General features: G+C 40.4%; 3 protein-coding genes across 3 annotated transcripts; all 3 read left to right on the top strand.

Moving 5' to 3' along the window:
* The first annotated feature begins 7,395 nt into the window (after positions 1 to 7,395).
* smpd5 (sphingomyelin phosphodiesterase 5) lies at positions 7,396 to 12,106 on the top strand. Its single transcript, XM_053433062.1, has 8 exons — positions 7,396 to 7,567; positions 8,810 to 10,035; positions 10,152 to 10,227; positions 10,817 to 10,957; positions 11,064 to 11,153; positions 11,249 to 11,312; positions 11,421 to 11,580; positions 11,712 to 12,106. The coding sequence occupies exons 2-8, from the start codon at positions 8,914 to 8,916 to the stop codon at positions 11,817 to 11,819; spliced, it is 1,761 nt and encodes a 586-aa protein (XP_053289037.1). The 5' UTR covers positions 7,396 to 7,567; positions 8,810 to 8,913; the 3' UTR covers positions 11,820 to 12,106.
* Positions 12,107 to 12,861: 755 nt separating this feature from the next.
* Positions 12,862 to 14,928, top strand: malsu1 (mitochondrial assembly of ribosomal large subunit 1). The gene is made up of 4 exons (XM_053433063.1): positions 12,862 to 13,241; positions 13,804 to 13,979; positions 14,062 to 14,143; positions 14,234 to 14,928. The coding sequence occupies exons 1-4, from the start codon at positions 12,947 to 12,949 to the stop codon at positions 14,383 to 14,385; spliced, it is 705 nt and encodes a 234-aa protein (XP_053289038.1). The 5' UTR covers positions 12,862 to 12,946; the 3' UTR covers positions 14,386 to 14,928.
* Positions 14,929 to 20,671: 5,743 nt separating this feature from the next.
* On the top strand, positions 20,672 to 21,971 carry LOC128449275 (peptide YY-like). Its single transcript, XM_053432348.1, is given in 6 exon segments — positions 20,672 to 20,693; positions 20,820 to 20,832; positions 20,834 to 20,878; positions 21,066 to 21,248; positions 21,343 to 21,432; positions 21,947 to 21,971. Coding segments are annotated over 6 exon segments (378 nt in total).
* The last annotated feature ends 594 nt before the right edge of the window (positions 21,972 to 22,565 follow it).

The following is a 22,565-nucleotide window of genomic DNA, read 5'->3' as shown; positions in this document are numbered from 1 at the left end:
ACTACATTTATCATAATCAGTAAACCTTTCAATCATACAGTTACAGGAATATACAACATTTTTAAAAAAAAATTTCAAATTTGGTGCATTGTATGGAATTGAAATAGTTTAAGCATTGATATGCAATATAATACAGTGTGAACACTAGTGTAGGGGAACCCTTTTTAAATGATCAACAAAACAAACATTTTTTACTATACTTTCTGTTGACCTCAGACGTGACAGGAAGACACGCCTCCACTCTACTGTAAAATAAATACATGTGCATGCCTTTAGAAGCCGGCATCTTTGGTAGTAATTTAATGCAGTCGATTTTATTTACAGTTCTTCTCTTTATTGCATTAGAGGATGAAAAGGAACCTGAGATGAATAGTTTTTTCCACTTTGTTTGATAAGCAGGGGTTTAAACAAACGGAGCTATTTCTAATAATGTTGAAAATATTGGCTGTGTCAGGGATTACATCTCTTTGCGAGGACTTCACTCTTATAATGACTGATATAACTCACAGTATGAGCAACAAAGTAAAGACTCAAGATCATCCAGTGCTGCTGTGTGCACACAGTTTGCCAAAATACAGTATAAATATGACATGGATTTTCAGGAAAGCATTTGGTCTGAGTTACCAGAGGAACAGAGAGGTGACGTGAGGTGCAGGACAGAGAGCACAATAATATTACAGCCCTGCCCTGTAAGACACGCTGAAGAAGAATCTGTCAAAACATCAGGTCAGAATTTGATCTCATAAAAAACGTCTCTTACATAATGAATGGTGTGTTATGTTGACAAAGAAATGAAGTACAAAAGGTTACTCCTACAGTTCTTGTTATCTTTGTACAATAATACAAAGCTCTAAAGAACATCTGCAGCAGACATTGGTTCTTTACTGTCGTTGATATGCCGTTCATATATTCCAAAAGCCTCTATAGCGGTCAAACCAGTTAGGCCTCATTGATAGACCATGTTAGCTGCAAATTTGTTACATTTTGCATTAATAGATCACTACAAACAGTACACGTCTTCTTAAATAGACCTAAAATCGACTTTAGACAGAAAGATGTTAAGGATCTCCAGTACTAAGAATCTAAAACAGTAAAAATTAACTCTGAGATGTTTTTGAAATCTGACCTTCAAAATCATACTCTCATGCCATGTGTAAGGTAGGGCAGTCGGTGAATGAACAGAATGTGTGTCCATTCATCGTTGAGGAAGATATCAGGAAGTCCTACTGACAAACATTGTTGTCAGGGGTGGACTGGGACAAAAATTCAGCCCTGGCATTGTCTGTCCAGACCAGCCCACTACATTTTCAGCGGACACCACATAGAAGTCCACAAATCTCGCGGCGTCTTCTCTCATGCATACTACTGTTACCACCTAGCTCAAAGATGGCAACAAGAAGGGAGGCCACACACAAACCTCTCAAGCCAAAAGTAAGTTTATTTAACCCCAAATCAAGATAGCTCTAACTACGTAGTGGGATGTGTAAAATATGTTACGCGTCAGTGGTGTTAACAGTGTTTGGATGTGTGAAAATAAGGTGTGATGTATGTTGTAAGGTGCAGAAGCAAAGAAAAACAAAGGCTGAGGGCCCCATGCCCCTGGAAGCAGCCTTTAGATCTGCAGCTGAAGCCCAGCCCAAAAGGGCAGGCCCAGGGTGACGCCCCTGCCAGCTCTACCTGTGTCTGGAAAACAACTCCTCAGGCTCTCACATGTCAAGTGGTCAACCTGAGAAGGACATGGATACATTATAATGTCTCTAATCATCACAAATTAAGTATGATTTCATAAAACATAAAAAATGATAAACTCACCAGACTAGAGGAGACTCAACAGACATGGTACCGTGAAGGCAGAGACTGGAGGCAGACAGAGAGCAAGGCCTCGAACATGGACAGAGGGCGAACAACTCCTCAGGCTCTCACATGTCAAGTGGTCAACCTGAGAAGGACATGGATACATTATAATGTCTGAAAAATAAAGAAAATGTTTTCCTCTGTCCTGCACCTAGAGTTGACAACTTTTTGGATGTGTGTTTCTTTTAAAACCTTTTGAAAATTATTATAATTATGAAGTATGAATTTATACATAAAAAAATACATGATAAACTTACCAAATTCTAACAGTGGTCCCAAATGTCCACATATAAAACAGAGGGAGAACGACTCCTCAAATATATCACAACAACCTGTAATGGAGAATAATTGATCATTTAGTGTACATGATCACACCATTAAGGATCAACACATAAGCACTCTCATCTCTATTTACAGCTCAGAAAGTTTACTGTTGCTATGGCAACAGTAAACGACGTTAGCAACTCTTAGCTAGCTTAGCTAAATCATCTGAACAATAATAACCCATAATATCACATTTCGGCATATTAAAACAAAATCAAAAACGTTTTCTACTTTGTTTTGGACATGTCTAAAAAATGTAGCCTAGCCAGCCCCAGGCCAACGTTACTTACCATGTCTGCCTCCACTCGCTCATCATTGTCGAGTCCTCCTCGCTCGTCTCCCGGCGCACCTGCTGCTGCTGGGCTGGTGAACCGGCTCCAAATAGGTCCGTCAGTTTGGCACATTTAGCAGCCTCCACCTCCAGAGACTTCAGCTTTTTTTCCCGATGCTTCTCAGCGCCACCCGGGCGCTTTTTACTCTTATTATCCATTTTAAGTTTCTGTCTCAGCAGCAGCCCGTCCCGCGACTCCCCCCGCCAATGCCGTGAGGTCCCGCCCCACCCTGGTTTGTGTTGTGATTGACAGCACTGTCAGGGCTCTCTGAGCCTGTCAGCCCATGATTGATTGACAATGACAAACAATAGACCAATAATATGTGTCGATGCTGGCAACACACTGCTAGCCCTCTGTAGCCAATTGGCCGGCCCAATTGGAGGGAGTTTAGAGAGGAAGAAGAGAAAAAAAAAAAAAAAATAAATAACATAGCGGACCAGACCGGCCCACATTGGGTCAACGGCCCACCGGGACGATGCCTGGTATGCCAGATGGCCAGTCCACCCCTGATTGTTGTGCATTTTAAAGAACAAAGTATTTTCATGTGAGAGAACAAGCATTTCAATGAAAACTAGGGCTGCGCAAAATGATCAAAATGTCATATCCTCTTGTAGAAGTCATTTCATATCCAGTTAGTCATATGTACTGTAATCGGTCATCCGTCTCCGTGATTCTTTAGGTTTTGTTTGAGCTCTGAGTTGTATTACTCTCATCCATAGACACCTATGAAGGTATTTTCTGCTGCAAAACACTTGTGCAATGGAATTTGTGGTTGTAGAAAATCGTCTTTTCTTAAATATTCTCCATACAGTGTGACATGAACCTCTTGGTAAAATAAATTTAAACTATTTAAGTCTGAATTTTGGTTGGAAATATCCTGGGTTGTATAATGTTCACATGTTCGTTTGTGATGAAATACTGCGGCTAAGAGTTACAAGACGAAATGAACAATAGAGAATGAAATGAAACAAAATACATTTTCTACCATCACACAATGTGTATGTGTATGTATGTATACATGCATATGTATATGTATATAAACATATATGTAAGTATATATTGTATATATATATATTTAATATATAACATATATATATATATATATATATATATATATATATATATATATATATATATATATATATTAATACTAAGACAAGAAGGTGATAAGACAGGAGCCATTAAAAAATTTAAGATCAGATGCTGCAAGAATGACGCAATTAAAAGTCCACCAAAATGAAACAAATTTATTTACAGAAATAAATGATCACAAAACTTCATCATCAGTAGGTGATTCTATCACCATAGCAACCAGATGCTAAGATTTGAAATAGAAGATTATTTTGATTGACAGGGACACTCTCTCAATACCTCCTTTGATGCTTTGATGAACAGCATCATAGTTGGTATTTTGATAGGAGACCTCTGATTGGCTGTTGATTGCTTTAAATACTGTTAAAGTTTAAGACAGTTGCTATTGCACTCTGACCTTGACTGAGGTAAGTCATGTCTCACCCTCTCTCTGTATTTACCCAGCATGCTAACCGATACAATTCAGGCTCATTATTCAAGTTTGAAATTAAACCACTGTATAATATGAAGCTTCTGTTGTTACATGTTGATAATGTGCTGTTTTCTGTTGCTTTTATGACAAATGTGAAAATATTGTTGCTGGCTTCTTTTGTGTTTTCTGCTGCTTATCTTAATGGGTGATATGTGTTAACGTGATGCTAAGTAGCGTTAAGTCGCCGAGGCCAGGCAGAGCGAGGCATTGTGGACAAAACACCTGTAGCACCAGGAAATGTTCCCATTTCACATCTTATTCTACCAAATGATGTGTTTTGTAACATTGGGAAGATTAAGCTTGGTGTTTAACTTTAGTATTTAAGATAAAGTAAAAAAACAAAATCTTCAATCACTGCCAATCAAATTCAGATTCAAATTCAAATCGAAGGGGCTTGGTGCCATGGTGATTGATGAGGGAAGTTTTATTTAAAAAAAAAACATTAACTGGTGATTTTTTGGTTAATGTGTAGTTTGAATGTGTTGAAGGACAAGTTGACGGAAGCTTAAGTTAATGCTAGGAGCACATGACATGAGGTGTGTAGCTCCTTTAAGGAAAAAAACAATCCCTCTCCATTGGGTCTAATGTTATTTCAGAGAAAACTTTTCTGGAAGGAGCATCAACTTGCATAACTTGCTCACACGGTCCCATTTTTTTACTCTCACAAATTTCAAATATATCTGTGTGTCCGGAGAAGTCTTGGAATTCTCCCGATGTCTTTATTTTACAGATAGGACTTATAGTTTCTGAATTATAGTTGTTTGAGTGGTGCACTCAGAGTTTAGATTTCTCTCTTCCCAGTGAGGAGAGAGCAGTTGCATTCAGTTGAGTTTCCATGGCAACCAGATACACACGTAGCAGGAGGGGAGTCTCTCTCTCTCTCTCTCTCTCTCTCTCTCTCTCTCTCTCTCTCTCTCTCTCTCTCTCTCTCTCTCTCTCTCTCTCTCTCTCTCTCTCTCTCTCTCTCTCTCTCTCTCTCTCTCTCTCTCTCGCTTAAACCAGCCAGTCTGTCTCTCTCTCTCTCTCTCTCTCTCATTCTCTCTGCGTGTGTCTCTCTATCTGTGTCAATTGTTTTATATTGAATGTTTGATTGATCAAATTCACCTAAATCTTACACACTATTTCATCCTGTCACCTGCAGACATAAAGCCTTTTGACTTCAAGTTCCAGACAAGAGCAGAAACTTCTTCGGAAAATAGTGCATCAACTCATCCAACAGCTTCTTCAAAAGATACATCTACTCTCTGTGGTGAACCATGGAGAAAACAGATATTCTGAAGATCCTCAATGACGAACTCCTCACAGCCTACAGGAAGATCAATGCTCTTAAGGAGGAGGTGTGGCAGCTGCAAGACCAGCTTCAAGACAGAGATGAGTTCATAAAGATGGCGGTGGAGAAGGAGAAGGAGAAGGAGAAGGAGAAGGAGAAAGAGAAAGAGAAGGAGAAGGAGAAGAGGAAGGAGATTGAGACCGAGACCGAGAAGGAGAATGAGATCCAGGCCCTGACGGAGAAGGTGGAGCAGCTGGAAAACCAGCTGAAAGAGAAAGATGTTGTCATAGCGAAGGAGGTGAAGAAACGGCGCGCTCGCCTCAGGGCCTATCTGGACTGCCTTGCTGAGCTAACTGACTGTCAGGCCAAGGTTAAGCTGATGGAAGCAAGGCTGCACCAGGAGCCACCCCAGCCTGATACAGGATGTAGCAGTGAGGTGGAGGTGGAGAAGGAGAAGGAGAAGGAGAAGGAGAAAGAGAAAGAGAAGGAGAAGGAGAAGGAGAAGGAGAAAGAGAAGGAGAAGGAGAAGGAGAAAGAGAAGGAGAAGGAGAAGGAGAAAGAGAAGGAGAAGTACAAGGACAAGGAGAAGGACAAGGAGAAGGAGAAACTTGTGACGATCTACAATGTCGAAATCCTCCGAGCCAACAGGAACATTTTGATTCTTAAGGAGGAGGTGTGGCGGCTGGAAAACCATCTTAAAGACAGAGATGATATCATAAAGATGGCGGTGGAGAAGGAGAAGGAGGAGGAGAAGGAGAAGGAGACGGAGAAGGAGAAGGAGAAGGAGAAGGAGATTAAGATTGAGACTGAGACCGAGAGGGAGATGGAGACGGAGAAGGAGAATGAGATCCAGGCCCTGACGGAGAAGGTGGAGCAGCTGGAAAACCAGCTGAAAGTAAAAAGATGTTGTCATAACGAAGGAGGTAGAGAAAGGGCATGCTCGCCTCAGGGCCTATGTTGACTGCTTGGCCGAGCTCACTGACTGTCAGGCCAAGGCTAAAATTCTGGAAGCAAGTCTGCACAAGTGAGCAGTGAGGTGGAGGTCAACATGGAGAAGGAGAACGAGAAGGTGCTTGCTTCAGGGCCGAAAGGAGACGAAACTGCAGCAGGAGAAAACTCCAACTATGGGACTGAGCTACAGAAAGGAGGAGGCCGAGATGAGCTGGAGGAGAGAGAAGAGGTGGAGAAGCCCCCGCCCTCACCATTTTTCTACTCCTCAAAACAAACCCCTCCCCTGTCCCCCTTTGTACATATTTGAAATGATCTAATGATGTGTTGTAAATATGTTAAACTTTTTGAATAAAAATAACTAGTACAGTAACATCTACCTCTGTCTTTCTGAATATACATACAGGATTCATTGATCAATTAACACAGTGTTGGAGTGAAACAAATCAGTGTGATTCATTTAGTTTGCTACTATTCATACGAACACAGCAGAGCATAGACAAACAATGTTTCTTAACTTTTTTACATTTGGTCAAATCTATATATTAATTATGACAACAATACAATAATAATACTATCATCTCATCTGAGGGCCCACCCATCACACTGACCACGCCCATCTGACACGCACACACACTCACGCACACACACACATGCACACACACACACACGCACGCACACAAACACACACACAAGTCATTATCATTTATATATTTACTGTATATATACACATTTATTTCAATTTATTCATGGTTGAGGTCAATATCAGATCAGAAAACATGTTCATGGCACTGAAGTCAATTTAAAATGACATGTAGCATGTTAGAGTTATAAATAACTTGTCCATGTGTAAAACAATAGTTTAATTAAAAAAAAAAAAAAAATCACAATAATTATTTTGGGGGGCTGAAGCACATTTTAGGGGTGCTTCAGCCCCCCTAACGACGCCCCTGCCTCTACTTTACTAACAGTAGTACTATTATTACAGATACTATTTCTACTATTACACAGCGGGTTCAGCTCTTCTATCAGGTCGCCTCAGGTAAGGTCACGTGACAGTCGGGACCCGGCTCCATGACAACCGCCATTAGGGCGTGGCTTAACGTTGTGATGATCGTCTGAGCTCACAAGAGGCATCACGTTCCTCTCATGTACTTTTCATCATTGTTATGATTTAAATGAACATATTTACAGTTTCACATGTAACATGTTAAATTTGGCATGATGAACACATGAGCTGCCCGTGCTCCACTCACCAACCCCCCCGGCTCTGAGGTAAGACCCGTACAATCTGCCACGTTAGCCGGGTATTTTCTAAGCTAGCTGCTGTGCGACACGGGACAGGTGTCAGCTTTCGTTTGAGTTAACTCGCATACGTGTGAAGTGAGATCGTCCAGTGGCCATGAGCCGCGGCCACTTGGCGACTTGTTGCGGCCACTCACCGACGTTAACGTGGGTCTGAACGAAGTGTGTGTGTGTCTGTGTGTGTGTTTTATCATTAAGTGAAACTGTTAGCTTAGCATACCTGCACCCGGGCTGCCACCGCTCCTCTAAACTACCTGTGCGAGTGCGTAGTGGACACAGTGACACACTCACTTCCATTCATTAATAATAGATGGGTCACATGGCGCTGGTGCTTGATAGTAGTCTGATGTGAATGGGGGTCTTTACATGGCGTCGCGGGATCGCAACTTCCTGGTTCCTGTCCTCCTCGCATCACTAACGTTGCAGGAGAAACACACACTGATCCGCACTTATCGTCACTGTCAAGTCTATTGTTAGTGTCAGACTGCACAACACAGACCCGACTGTCAAACACTCAAATCCAAATGTCAACAAAAAGCCACTGCACATTGTGGTTCATCGTATATTACAAATAATTGGACCTTGATCCCTATATTCATATCGCACATTTTATAAATGACCCAACCTTTTATACATAGTATTTCAATTTTTTATCGCATTACATAGTCCTCCTTTGGCCGCTGTGTGCTCTACAGAGGATCAGTAGAGGTTCATCTCATCGTTAATCGTTATCATGACAAGTTTAGAAAATGTTTGCACTAGGTTTTCCCTTTGATACGCCCAACGCCTCGATAGTATAATCAAGAAATGTCGAAACCCATTAGGGTGTGGTGTTGTTGTGGCGTTTCCTCGCTGACTTCATTTTGCCAGTGGTTGGCAGCAGCACTGTGCAGATGGTGACAGAGGGATTATACCCAGTTCACACACTGTTTTTCCTCTTTGTCTCCTTTAAATGTGATTATTACGTATTGCATAAGTGTGCGGTTAAGCCAGTCTTATCCTCCCTGTGTCTCTGTCTATCCTGCATTCATGTCAGTGGGTTTGTCAGTCGCCTCATGTTTCCCACGATTGCGTGTTCAGGCATGAAGTCAGTGTGAGAATAAGAGCCAGGTATTCCTGAGGATCCTCGCTGTACATGTTTTTGGTACGGAAGACAGAACAGAGCCATGTCGTAACATTTTGATTTCTCTCTTGTTTCTTTTCTGTGTTTAGTGTCCAGGACGCCCATGAAGAAGAATCTATCCACAGGAATGAGGCTAGTACGAGAAGTCTCCATATTGTTCAACCTCATTGCAGCTTAGAGAAGGTGCAGAGGCATGGCCCTGCAGGAGTCTCCCTTTCCCAACTGCCTTGTTGCAGGCCTCCATGCTGTGGGGTGGGCTTTCATCCTGCCTTGTTTCTGGTTTCTTGATCGCCTCGTCGCCGTGTGCAAGTCCACCACCTTGGAGCGGCAGCAGAGACTGGAGCAGGAATGCTACCTTCGACCACTGGAGGTCTTTTTTGGCTTCATCATCTACTTAACTCTTTTTCTCATAACAGCCCCCTTGGCCCTCCTGGGCTTTATGCTCTGGGCTCCTCTTCAGGCCTGCCGCAGACCCTTTCGCTACCACAGAGAGAAACCGTCCTCACCAGAGACTGAGACACACAGGGGCTTTGAGCTGGTAGGAAAGGCCTCATTTGGTTTCGCCACAGCCAACCTGTGTCTTTTGCCTGATAGCCTGGCTCGCTTTAACAACCTCGCACACACTCAGCACAGGGCGACAACCATTGGTCAGCGCATTGTGCACGGTGTGTGTCGACCTCACATCCGCATCTTTGTAGATTCCCCCAGCAGCTGTGGCACTCTCAGCCCCTCCGGCAGCATCCTCCCCATGGGGAACTCATCTACATACGGTGCTACAGATAGACAGGCCCAGCAAACCGTGAATCCCCATTCAGACTCAAATGAAGGACATGATCCAATCCCAAAGTCCAACAGCAACGTGGCTAGTGTGCCTTGTGATGATACAGAAGAGCCCTCGTCTGGGTCGCCCTCCCCCCTCCTCAATTCCAACCAGAACTCCAACCAGCAGGAGCGAACGGGTCACCGGAGCGCTCCACGAGCTTTGCTCTCCCAGGGTCTCCGTCAGGAGGACGATGTTCCTTGGGAAGTCTCGTCACTGTTTCCAGCCAACGTGGACATACTTTGCCTGGAGGAAGTGTTCGATAAGAGGGCTGCGAAGAAACTCACCCAAGCACTAAGTCCCATGTTTGGACACATATTGTACGACGTCGGTGTGTATGCCTGCCAGCCGCCATGCTTATGTTCCTCTTTCAAGTTCTTCAACAGTGGACTGTTTCTAGCCAGCCGATTCCCAGTGCTCGAGGCCCAGTATCACTGCTTTCCCAACAGTCGTGGGGAAGACGCACTGGCTGCTAAGGGCCTCCTTTCTACTAAGGTACCTCTATGAGTGGCGGATGTGTCCTTTTGCAAAATTCTTATTAATCTGTCAGGATTTTGTTAAACTCTTAAGACTGTGAAAATATAACGCAGTGACGTTGTTTGATATTTCAGCTGCTTATTGGTCAGAATAAGAATCAGAAGAAGGTGGTCGGCTATATGAACTGCACACACCTTCATGCACCAGAAGGCAAGTCACATTTCCCGATACAGTCTGTTCATGTAATACAGTGGTTCCCAAACTTTTTACAGTCTCGTACCCCTTCAGACATTCAATCTCCAGCTACGTACCCCCCCCCCCCCCCCCCCGACGCACGTATACAGCCTATAACACTTGAAACTTTGAAATTGTCAGGGATTTCAGGACTTATAATAATCGTAGATGACAAAATAATGTAATCTACGAAATTCTTAAGGATCAATTAATAGATTGTCGATTAATTATGCCCACCCCTAGTTTTGACTAACGGTCACTAACCTACCTGTAACTTTTTTGGCAGTGTAATTATTTTGCTGAATATGGGTATTTTTGGCAATGCGAGTTCGCTATTCAGACTATTTAATATTGCACGATTATTTATAGCTCAGTTTGAAAATGTAATGGGCTTTTTCACTTTGAAAACGCAGATAAAATGTTCTCCCCACGTACCCCCTGAACCACTTCGCGTACCCCTTGGGGTACATGTACCCCAGTTTGGGAACCGAGGATGTAATAGATTACTTTGCAGCTTCTCATGAGAACACACACTTGTGACAGCTTCTGTGTGATCTCTTATCAGGTGAAGGGGAAATTCGCTGCGAGCAGTTGAACATGGTGACCAAGTGGATCGGTGACTTTCAAGCTGCCAACAGAGACCCTGATGAGGAGGTGGTTTTTGATGTGCTCTGTGGTGATTTCAACTTTGACAACTGCTCACCTGGTGTGTCTGTGTCTCTGACCATTTTCGTTGTTTTGTCAATTATATTTCTTGAAAGCATCTTCACTAGATTTCTTTAGTATTCAAAAATGCTTTATTGTTTTTGCAGATGACACCCTAGAACAGAATCACTGTCTGTTTAAGGAATACAGAGATCCTTGCAGGGCAGGGCCGGGAAAAGAGAAGCCCTGGGTCATTGGTTAGTAGAATTTCAATCAATTAAACTACAGTAAATGCTCCAGATCTACACTCTATGCTGATGTTTAAAGGTAATATGATGATTTCCCTCCAAAGGTACTTTACTGGAGCAGCCCACGCTGTATGAGGACGACATAAATACCCCAGAGAATCTACAAAGGTTAACTCACTTTCTTTAGCGTGTCCCCATTACTGTGAAGTGAACAGGGCTCCTCACTAACTTTCTTAAGACAAAGCTCTGCTCTGACTTCGCTCTGTTTCTGTGCAGCACTTTGGAAAGTGAAGAGGCGAGAAAGCATTACATCTCCCCACCTGTCCCTGCGGAGGGCTTGCCACTGGTTTACCCTGAGCCCGGCGAGCCGTGGATCGGACGTCGGATCGACTACATCCTGTTTCGAGAAGTCTCCATTTCAAGACAGTGCCGAACAGTACGTGGCCCGTGTGTGTTTCTAGTGCTAATTCTACGCAGTCCTCTCTTTCTTCTCCATTGTTTGTCTCCTTTTAAAACATCAATTATCTCCAAGCATCATTAAAACCTTGCCCTCTCTTCGTCTCTCAGGAAATTGAAGAGGTGACCTTTATAACGCAGCTGGCTGGCCTCACAGACCATATTCCTGTGGGCTTGAGACTGAATGTAATGATGGACTCCGACTGTGCGGATGAATGAGGGCTAACATGATCGCCGCTTCAAGTTCACACAAAAGAGAACAAAAGGGAACAAAATGTACAAACCTGTACATTATTGTTTTGTTTACACTCTTGTATTTGACATTTCACTGACAATGTACTGACCAATGATAATATACCTCAGGTGAAATTAATATGGGTTTATCAAAATTTTGTAATGTAGATAATCTTATGCATTAAGGCTCTTTAGGGCCAGAGGTATTGATTTTGTAATGCTTTTTCCATTCGTTAATTTTCCTACAGAAATAAATACAACGAATAAATTTCCCACTGATTATCTTTTAATTTGTCATCAATTATGAGGTGAATGATTTGATTGAATTGAATTCAGTTTTATTTGTACGGCACCAAATCATAAGATATATCTGAAGGCACTTTACACTTAGGAACCGTATAGATCCCACAATGAGCAAACATGTTGGTAACAGTGGAGAGATCAGTGTGAGTCTGATCCAGTTACACAGCAGAAGATATTTAGCACAAGAAACTCTACAACCATAGTGATTGTTACTATCTCATAAGATCTCAAAAGGATGCACAAGCACAATATTTCTATATCCTGCTACTTTATACTTCAACCTCACTACAGATTCAGATTAATAATAAATAATATAAAAAACTAATAGCTTGAAATGCATTAATACAGTAGATTAAATTAAGACTGGTGATCCCAGAGAAGAAATTCACCAGTTACTATATTTAAACAAAGAGTCTCTTCTCTCAAAAATGTGTTTTGTTAATTTATAACTCCTTTTGGATGTTTGCCCTTCGCTGCACAGAATCATGCGTGTTCACAATTTGACACTAGAAGGCTTCATTTAAAATGTACCTCTTAAATTTTCCCTGTGCTCACCATTATTAACTTTTGTACAGTTTACTGTGTAATCCTGCCTTTTGAAATTCAGTATTTAGGATCCTGATTTACCAAATCAACAGTCTGAATTCTGAGGTCGTAACCTCTGTGGCCGATAGGGCGTGCTCTTCGTTTATTTCAAGCAAGCTCCAGAAACCGACAAAGAAGCCGCACGAACCAATCAAACGCCAAGGACGGAAAACACTTCCTGTTTTTAGCTTAGCCCTCGACAGACGCATTCATTGATTATAATCATGAGTGTTTTCAGTGGATGTAGGAAACTGGTGTCGTCTGTGTTTAAAAGAAGCGTTTTACTGGAACAAAGTGGTTTTCAGAGACACGTCTTCAGAGAACCACGTCACAGTCTGTGTCTGACCAGACGTTTCACACCGAGTTCAGCTTCACGTCAGCTGCGACCTCATGTGTTCACCTGTCAACTGAACGCGAGATGTTATTCAGAGGTGAAGAGTCAGAGCAGGGATTCAGAGAAGGACGCCGAGGTTTCTACAGAGGAATCACACGAGAGTCCCGGTGACAGCAGCGCCCCGGGTAGGTGCTTGGTGATGAGTGGATCAATAAATATAAATAATGTTTATATAATTGAATGCTATTTTTAGTCATTTTAAAGGTAAAACCTATGTTAAATGTAAGAATAACTTTCCGTGTAGAGATTTTAGAGTTGACATTTTCAAATATCTAAAAAGTTATTTAATAAGACTATAATAACCATAATATTGAACAAACAAGTGCAACAAACCCTCAAATATTGAGAGGTTGTTCCAGCTTTTTGCTTATGCAGAAAAAAAAACGAAAATAAATGCTGATGAATTAGTGTCAATTGATCCGATTGGATTAATCATTTTACATTTAGGAATCGTTGCTTTGTATTTCAGTTTGAAATTAACAAGTTATTAATCAAGGAGATAATGATATTGAGAACATGCCTGTGGCAGCCTTTATAACTTTTAATGGATGAGGTAAAGCAGTCAAGCTTTACCTCATTCATTGCTTTCATTAGTGAATAATGGCACAAAAGATCTGTTGTTGTGGATCAGCCACATTCACTGCTGGAAGATTGTGAGACAAACTGTGTGATCTTTGTTTTCTCCAGGACCCTCAGAGTCGTTCACTCTTGATGTGCTGGTGTCGCTGCTGCGTCAGGAAAATGCAGCGGACATCTGCGTGATTAAAGTTCCAGACCAGATCAAATATGCAGAGTACTTCATTGTCGTCACTGGAACATCCCACAGGCACCTCCGGGCAATGGCACTTTATGCCATCAAAGTGGTAACGTTCTTTTTCTCTTTGTTGATGCTCATAGGTGCAATTTGGAATTGTTTCTAAAACTCAACCCGTTGTTTTACTCTAGTACAAGTTCCTGAAGAAAGATGGGGATCCGAATGTGAAGACAGAAGGGAAGGATGCAGAGGACTGGATGTGTATTGACTTTGGTATATAAAACTCAAAGATCCCATTCAGACTGGTTATGTTAACTGGTGTTTGTTGTTGTAGTTTCTAATGTCCATGTCTCTTCGCCTCAGGTAATATGGTTGTTCACTTCATGCTGCCAGAGGCCAGAGACGTGTACGAACTAGAGAAACTCTGGACACTCCGCAACTACGATGAACAGCTGATGAAGATCCCTGTTGAGAAGCTTCCAGAAGACTTCATCTATGATGTTGACATAAAGTGACAATGCAAGAAATCATCAATTCATAGACTTTCATTCTAATGTTGGGATCATTGTTTCCCATCTCTGTGGTATTTATTGACATGTTGATTAACTTTGGACAATGAAACACAATTTGCATTAATTCATTTCTAATGCATCGGCTTTTCTGTTGAGTCACTACCCCAGCATATTGATGAAATGGTTTCTATTCTTCATATTAGTCCATCCAAAGGAATTTGTTTTATGTGGTTTCAAAGGTTTCATATTTGAGGAGTCTGCTGAAGAGAAAAATGGTTTAACATGTTGATGGTAAAAATGAATTATTTTTATACTATTCTAGGTCTCTTTAAATTATTCTCAGTATTTCCTTGTATACAGTGGATATAAAAAGTCTACACACCCCTGTTCAATTTCAAGGTTTTTGTGATGTAAACAAATGAGACAAAGATAAATCCTGTCCAAACTTTTTCCACCTTTAATGTGACCTTTAACGTGAACAATTCAATTGAAAAACAAACTGAAATATTTTAGGTGGAAAAATAAGAAATAAAAAACTTACAATAACCTGGTTGCATAAGTGTGCACACCCTTAACCTAATACTTTGTTGAAGCACCTTTTGATTTTATTACAGCACTCAGTCTTTTGGGGTAGGACCATCTTGACTTGGCAATATTTTCCCACTCTTCTTTGCAAAAGGGCTCCAAATCTGTCAAATAACGAGGGAATCTCCTCTGTACAGCCCTCTTCCAATCACCCCACAGTTGTTCAATTGGATTCAGGTCTTGGGTCTGGCTGAGTCATTCCAAAACATGAATCTTCTTATAGTGAAGCCATGCTTTTGTTGATTTGGATGTGTGCTTTGGGTCGTTGTCATGCTGATAGGTGAAATTCCTCTTCATCTTCAGCTTTCTAACGGAAGCCTGAAGGTTTTGTGCCAAAACTGACTGGTATTTTTTAACTGTTCATAATTCCCTCCACCTTGACTAAGGTCCCTGTTCCAGCAAGTAAAACAGCCCGAAAGCATGATGCTGCCACCACCATGCTTCACTGTGGGTATGGTGATCTTTGGGTGAATGTGCAGTGTTGTTTTTGCACCAAACATACCTTTTGGAATTATGGCCAAAAAGTTCCACCTCGGTCTCTTCAGACCATAGCACATTTTCCCACATGCTTTTGGAGACTTTATGTATGTTTTTGCAAAATTTAGCCGGACTTGGGTGTTTTTCTTGGTAAGAAAAGCTTCTGTCTTGCCACCCTACCCCATAGCCCAAACATATGAAGAATACGGAAGATTGTTGTCACATGTAGTACACAGCCAGTCCTTGCCAGAAATTCCTGCAGCTCCTTTAATGTGGCTGCCGGCCTCTTGGAAGCCTCCCTGACCAGTTTTCTTCTTGTCTTTTCACCGATTTTGGAGGGATGTCCACTTCTTGGCAATGTCACCGTTGTGCCATATTTTCTCCACTTCATGATGGCTGTCTTCACTGTGTTCCGTGGTTTATCTAATAACTTATTTTGTACCCTTCTCCTGACCGAAACCTTTCAATAATGAGATCCCTCTGATGATTTAGAAGCTCTCTGCGAACCTTGGCTATCGCTGTTAGATCCAACTAATAGAATGTCAGGAAAATCCTACTAGAACAGCTGAACTTTATTTGAGATTAGTCAGAGTCACTGTAAATGATGGTAGGTGTGTACTGACTACTATTTAACATGAGTTTGAATGTGATTGGTTAACTTTAAATACAGCCACATCCCCAGTTATAAGAGGGTGTGCACACTTATGCAACCACATTATTTTTGTTTTTTTGTTTTTATTTTTCCCTCTAAAAGATTTCAGTTTGTTTTTTCAATTGAATTGTTCACGTTAAAGGTCACATTAAAAGTGGAAAAAGTTCAGACAGGATTTATCTTTGTCTCATTTGTTTATATCACAAAAACCTTGCATTTTAACAGGGGTGTGTAGAATTTTTTATATCCACTGTATATACATACTCGCTTTGTCGCTGCAAATAACCTTTAGCTGCAGACTATTGAAGCCGTAAAAACATTTGAACCAACTTGAGCTGAAAAAGTGTTAAAACCATTGAGTATCGTTGAAAAAAAAAATCTTTTAGACGTAATATTCTTGCACTACAAATTATTGCAGTAATTCTAAACACATCAAACTTTAATGCACAAGCATAAAGCTCATGAATGGTAATATTCAAGAAAACCACCAGAGCTTCAAAGTGCTTACTGAAGCATATTAATTTCAATGCACTCGGTCACCTTCCACTTGTGAGCTCAATCCACTGAGCAGTTTGTTGTCTGCAAAACTGTAAAACACTTTTCCAAAGAGGAGATGGTGGGGTTAACAATACAAGCCCCTCAACTTCATGCTTTCAAGCAGAAATATTGTTGCCTCCACCAAACGAGACGGTGTCATGATGTGCATCCACTCTTCACTTACATCTGCTGAAAGATTGGCCAGTAAATTGGTCATTTAAGGCCGGTCTGCACTTATGTAACTCAGAGCCTCTACAGTCTACAACTATACAGTCTAAGAATTCTATGCTATATGGTTACTTTCTGTCACTACATTAACATACAAATGCATGTTTGTAAAGCTTCCAATTATTGAAGATACATATTTTTGTGGAGAATCGGCCTAAACCAGACACTGAAAAATACTACATGAGAGCATAATGACACACATGCACTCCCTGATAACTTCCTTGCAAGTGACCATTCCGTTCCATGGAGCCTCTGTGAGTCCTGCACGATCAGGGCATTAGCTAAATGTGAAAATGTAATGAAGCAGGAGAAGCCCACAGAGCCCGACAGGACCTAGTGTTTGGATGTTTCTCTGCCTGTTGAGTTTACACTGAACATGTTCGGAAATTAAGATCATGAGTCACACTAATGTTCTCACTAACACACTGAATAACAAATTAAATTGTCGATACTTAAATATTTATACTTTAACCGCCAAATAGCCAATTTAATTTGCACAACTGCTATTTTGTAGATAATGGTTGCACACGAGTGAAATCATAGAATACCAGTGCAAGCCTTTGCTTTAGACCTTTTGTTTTCCAAACTGAGTTAAAACAATTACTTTCTAATGGATAAGCAAAACCACACTAGTGGGAAAATTGAAAGGAGTCAAATAAAAATATGAATTCTGTCACAGTGGCTGATGTTCTCATTGTGCATGCAGCCATTTACCAACGCTTTTGCAGCCGTTGTGGACATGCGGGAGTTAATATCCTCCATGATGGAGGAGATGGGGAAGAGGAGGCAGATTAATTACCTCTTGCAAACAGCAGGAGCAGAGCTACACACTGAGGTACACAAGGCCTTTTGAAATGACTCATATCCTTCCAATTGTTTTTGCTTCAATCAATAAAAACACGTCTATCTAGTTTAATGAAATTGATTTACAGTAGCTTATAATGGGTTCGTGTACATGTAATCATAACCATTGTGTAGGCATGGCAATATTTTGTTACAGTGAGAAAAGTGCAAATTCATCTCCAGTATGCAGAGGACTGTGAGGGTTCAACCGCAGTCAAACCACCCAACCTCTGTACTTATAGTGTCCTTATGTTACATCTGCAGTAGTAAAAGTACTAGAAGTGAGTATTCAGGTTCTTTGGTGTTCTTTGGCTGCCTGTGTGCAGCAGGTGGGCTGGAACCTGCCATCTGTCTTTGGTTTTCTCTTGGCAGTCAGTGGTGATGAGGAGCATTATCAGTAGTGACATTTGAAGGACTGTCTGTGATTTAACCACCTGCTCCTCGTGTTTTACAAAGGTACAGTGCAGGCTGTAGTCTTCAACTGAGGTATTTATTAATCATTCTCCAAACTGCACACCCATTATTCAGAAGGCGATGAATGGTTCTTCATCAAGTAAAACACCAGTAACTCCACAAAGCATGTGACATCTGACACGCTAATTATTATGATAGTAAAGTATAATTGCATATTGTTATTGTACTGTTTAGTTATTATTTTTGGAATCAAGAGTAAGCCCCTCATGTTTGAAAAATGTTTATGATTGGGTTTATAATTCTTAATTCATGGTGCTGCTTATGATAGTTTGACAAACTGTTTTTATGCTGTTGTATTCTTTCCCTGTGCAACTTTAATAAACAAATCTGAATCTGGAGAAGATATTATATTCTTAGCTGTATTTCCAGTTTATTTGACTTAGATTATCATTTTATTGGTTTGGTCCCCAGGGATTTTTGAAGGAATCAAAAAGATTGGGACTGACAATCTAATCGAACAAAATCCTTCATTTAATATGTAAACAGCTTTTGCCGAATCCAATAAGTCCCTTTTGATGAACAACATCTGGCTAACCTGTGTATAACATAAAGCCTGAAAGTTTGCAACTCTTAAGTTCTTTCCCTGAGTCCTCACATGACTGGCGTAGGAAACAACAGAACCAATTTACTGTCAAATTTCAGTAGAGTGCTCTTCAAGAAAATAGTTGTCATTAAAGTCATCTTATCATTTGTTGGGTAGAAGCTTTTTGTGCCCTCGATCAGCTGAAATTGAAAGTTTAAAGGGCTTGTGCGATTTACTGGGGTTTCTTCTGGTGTGGTTGTTTGGAGTCACTTGCTGGTTTGGCTGAAATGGTCGAGTTATTGTCTTAAGACAAATGTATGTCAGTTAGTAGAGTTTATAGAGAAGATGTAAGGTCGATGTTTCCTTCATCTAGATATGATAAATGAGAAGTAATCTTGACTAAACACAAATTGATTTTATTTTACTTTTTCTGGCTAACCTGTTATAACCTTCGTCTTTTGGGCACAACTATACGAACATACAGATATCAATGATAACAGACTACAGCTGCCTTTTCTTTTATTTCTAATGTTTTGGTTTAATATTTCAGATGAATGGTAAATTGACTGCATGTATATAACACATTTCTAGTCTAAACGACCCCACATTCACCTTTTCACATTCACCCATCCTTCTTTACGCTTCTTTACATAGTCATCTTCTGGTAGAACTCAGTATCTTGCCCAAAGACACGTCGGCATGTAGACAGGTGGAGCCGGGAATCAAACTGTCAACCCTCTGTTTAGGGGTCACATCATTTATTTAATGAATTATTGAAAAAAGCTTAATAGAAGTGAATTTGTTAATGTGGCATAGATATAGATAATGTGAGAAATGATAAAGTAAAGGCATGTATGTAGAATGCTGTTCACAGATGCTCCCTTTAGTGAATCATGAGTGACGTTAAGTGAGCAGGGAGCTGTTTAGGCACAAGAGAACATTGTTCTCAACTGTGTGATACAATGAAATTGAAAGCCTTTATTTTCAGTAAAAAAATATATCTTAATCTGCACATCTCCTTTCATTCGCGTCAGAAGAGAAGTTACAGTAACTACAGCTCTTTTCTGTTTTCTTTATATTAGACTGGATGCTAATACAAAATGAATTGTTTCCTAATGCAGACCCCCCCTCCCCCACACCCCCTGCAGATCCAATCAAACTGAAACGCATCTTTCTAAACACCTGCGGCATCTTCACATATTTCAACTTAATGTAACAACAACAAACCATCATCAGCCACTTCAAGTTGTGCATCATCAGTTTTAATGAAACTTGTCATGCTGGTCATGATTCACAAGTGGACAGTTTTAAGCTTTCCACTTAAATATTTAATTTCCCTTAAAAAAAGGACAGAACATTCTATGACTTTATTATTTTCCAACTCTAAACATATTCCCATATTTAACATGGAAGAGAGAATAATTTAGAATAAAATAACTACTCTGAAAATCAACAATCAGTGGATTTAAGTGTTATTAAACTAATTGCTTGTCAAGGAATTGATCATGTTCTAAATGTGTGTTGACATAAATCTATAATAATTGAATCCTCAAAGCACATGTTAACTCTTCAGTAAATTTGTAATGCAGTTAATTCAAATTCTAATCAACTCTCAAAATTTCCTTCTGTCGTTCCTTTGATTTTCCTTTGATTGACTGATTTGTCAAGTGCAGTATTTAGTAGATTGGATGAGCAATTGACACTAATCCCATCTCAAAATAATCTTGATGCTTGGATGATTTAACAGGGACATCAAACAATGCTGCTTGGCGAGTTTGTAAATACAAACCATTTCCTCCATCAGGCTAATTGTTTGTAACGATTCCACAGACAGGCACATTTTGAACAGGCATAAACAAAGTTACTTTATTAAAATAATCACAATGTTTTAATAAATCTAATAGAAGTAAAATAAAACAACCAGGGCTATGTTTTTTCATGGTATTTAATGGTCATTGTGACTTGTGTACATGTTTCAGTCTGTTTTGACCAGTAAGGATTATTAACCAAGGAGGCAGTAGACATTTCTCAGGAGTGACCTATAAGTGAATGAAATGACCCTCCCTCCCCACCCGTCACACACTCTATAAAACTGGGGTGATGTGAGGAATCGGACAGAGGTGCCTCGGACAGCGAGAAAAAAACAACCACAGCAGCATTAAGTGTCGCGCTACAATGTAAGACAAATTTCTATTTCTCTGCTTTTCACACCAAATTGTCACTTTTTGGCTTGGAAGTCAATGAGTTCTTATGCATCTGAAATATTTTATGGTTTATGAACTATGGGAGAATGATAGTGATGTGGTGAAATTGTTGCATAATAACTGTTTACCGTGCATTTAATGAATTTTCCCTGTGATCCAGGATTCGCTCGAGCTACATGATGTCGCTGGGTTCACTGGCTCTCTGCCTGCTGGCTTGTTTTCACTCCGGCACCAATGCATATCCAGTCAAGCCGGTCAGTCCCCGGGAAGGGGCACCAGCTGAGGATCTTGCCAAATATTACTCTGCACTAAGACACTACATCAACCTCATTACAAGACAGAGGTTAGTATTTAAACTTCTATACAACATTACAGCTTAGAAATGAAATGCAACGATGTATTAACGTGCTGATTTGATTTGATTGTGTAAATTATAGGTATGGCAAAAGAGAAACTCCAGAAACTGTATTTTCCGATGTGTTGGTGAGGGAGAGCACAGAGAATATTCCAGGATATAACTATGTCAGGTAAATTCTTTTATTATTATTTATTATTTTTTTATTCTGAAATTACAATGCTATGCTGCTTTTTACACATTTTGTCAACAGGTACCCTGCCGTGATATTTTTACCTTCATATTTGTGATGTACATGTACATATTAAGCTATATAATATGTCATACTGAAAAAACAACCATACAATTAGGTGTAACGCTTTTATATTCCTGTGCTAAGCTTGTGATATTGAGTTGAATGTCCAATCAAAGTGTTTATTGTAAATAAGTGATTTTTAGATTGACTCTGATAATATTGAGCATTCATCTACCCTTTTTTTATCTTGCTTTTATTCAGTAGGATTACTTCTGTTTCTGTTAATGTGTGTCATAGTTTAAATCCTATTTAATTTCAATCTTATGTGTTTTTGATTGCATGATTCTCTCGTGCTCTTTTTTTACTTTCTTTTTACCCATACATCCAAATCCTTACATGGTTTTGATGGATGTTTAAAAACACACTTTTTACTGACGTCCTCGTGTTACAGATACGATGAGTCGCCCCTGTGGTGATGCTGCTGGAGCCGTCATATCCAGGCTGATTCCACAAAGCTGCTGCCTGTCTGTCACAGACATGAAATGAGTTTGTGTTGCATGGAATAAACAATGTACAAAACAATTAGTTGAAACAAGTAGAACGAGTTAGACTATGTAGTATCTTTAGTGGAGGTTTGTTAAACCGTGTCTTGTGTCATTCACTGATGGACTTACAGTGCTCTCTACTGGTGAACTGGCGTCCAAAGAGTTTGCCAATTTTTCAAATGGGACAAACACCTTGTAATCCGTGTCTGCTGCTAATACATTATTGGGGATGTGGGATCAAATAAAAATAAATACAAATTGAATACACGAGTGCTGCTTTTATTTCTATTGTTATATCAAAACCTGCTGAGATGCACCTGCACCCTGCCTGAACACAGATTAACCGGTTAATCCCATCAAGTGACCTGGATATGTATCCAATGCAAATCACGCAGCGCTGAGTATTCGGTTAACTCTGTTATGACACCTGGTCCAGGCTTATGGTTCCCATGAGCTATAGACGCTGGTAATTCTGTAGTTCTCTTCGAGGGAGCTTCATTACAGCTGGAGAACCAGATTTGGTGA

Source organism: Pleuronectes platessa, chromosome 10 (assembly GCF_947347685.1).
Source record: "Pleuronectes platessa chromosome 10, fPlePla1.1, whole genome shotgun sequence".
Lineage (NCBI taxonomy): Eukaryota > Metazoa > Chordata > Actinopteri > Pleuronectiformes > Pleuronectidae > Pleuronectes > Pleuronectes platessa.
Note: the sequence above shows the minus strand (reverse complement) of the source record. Positions and strands in the feature narration are given on the sequence as shown.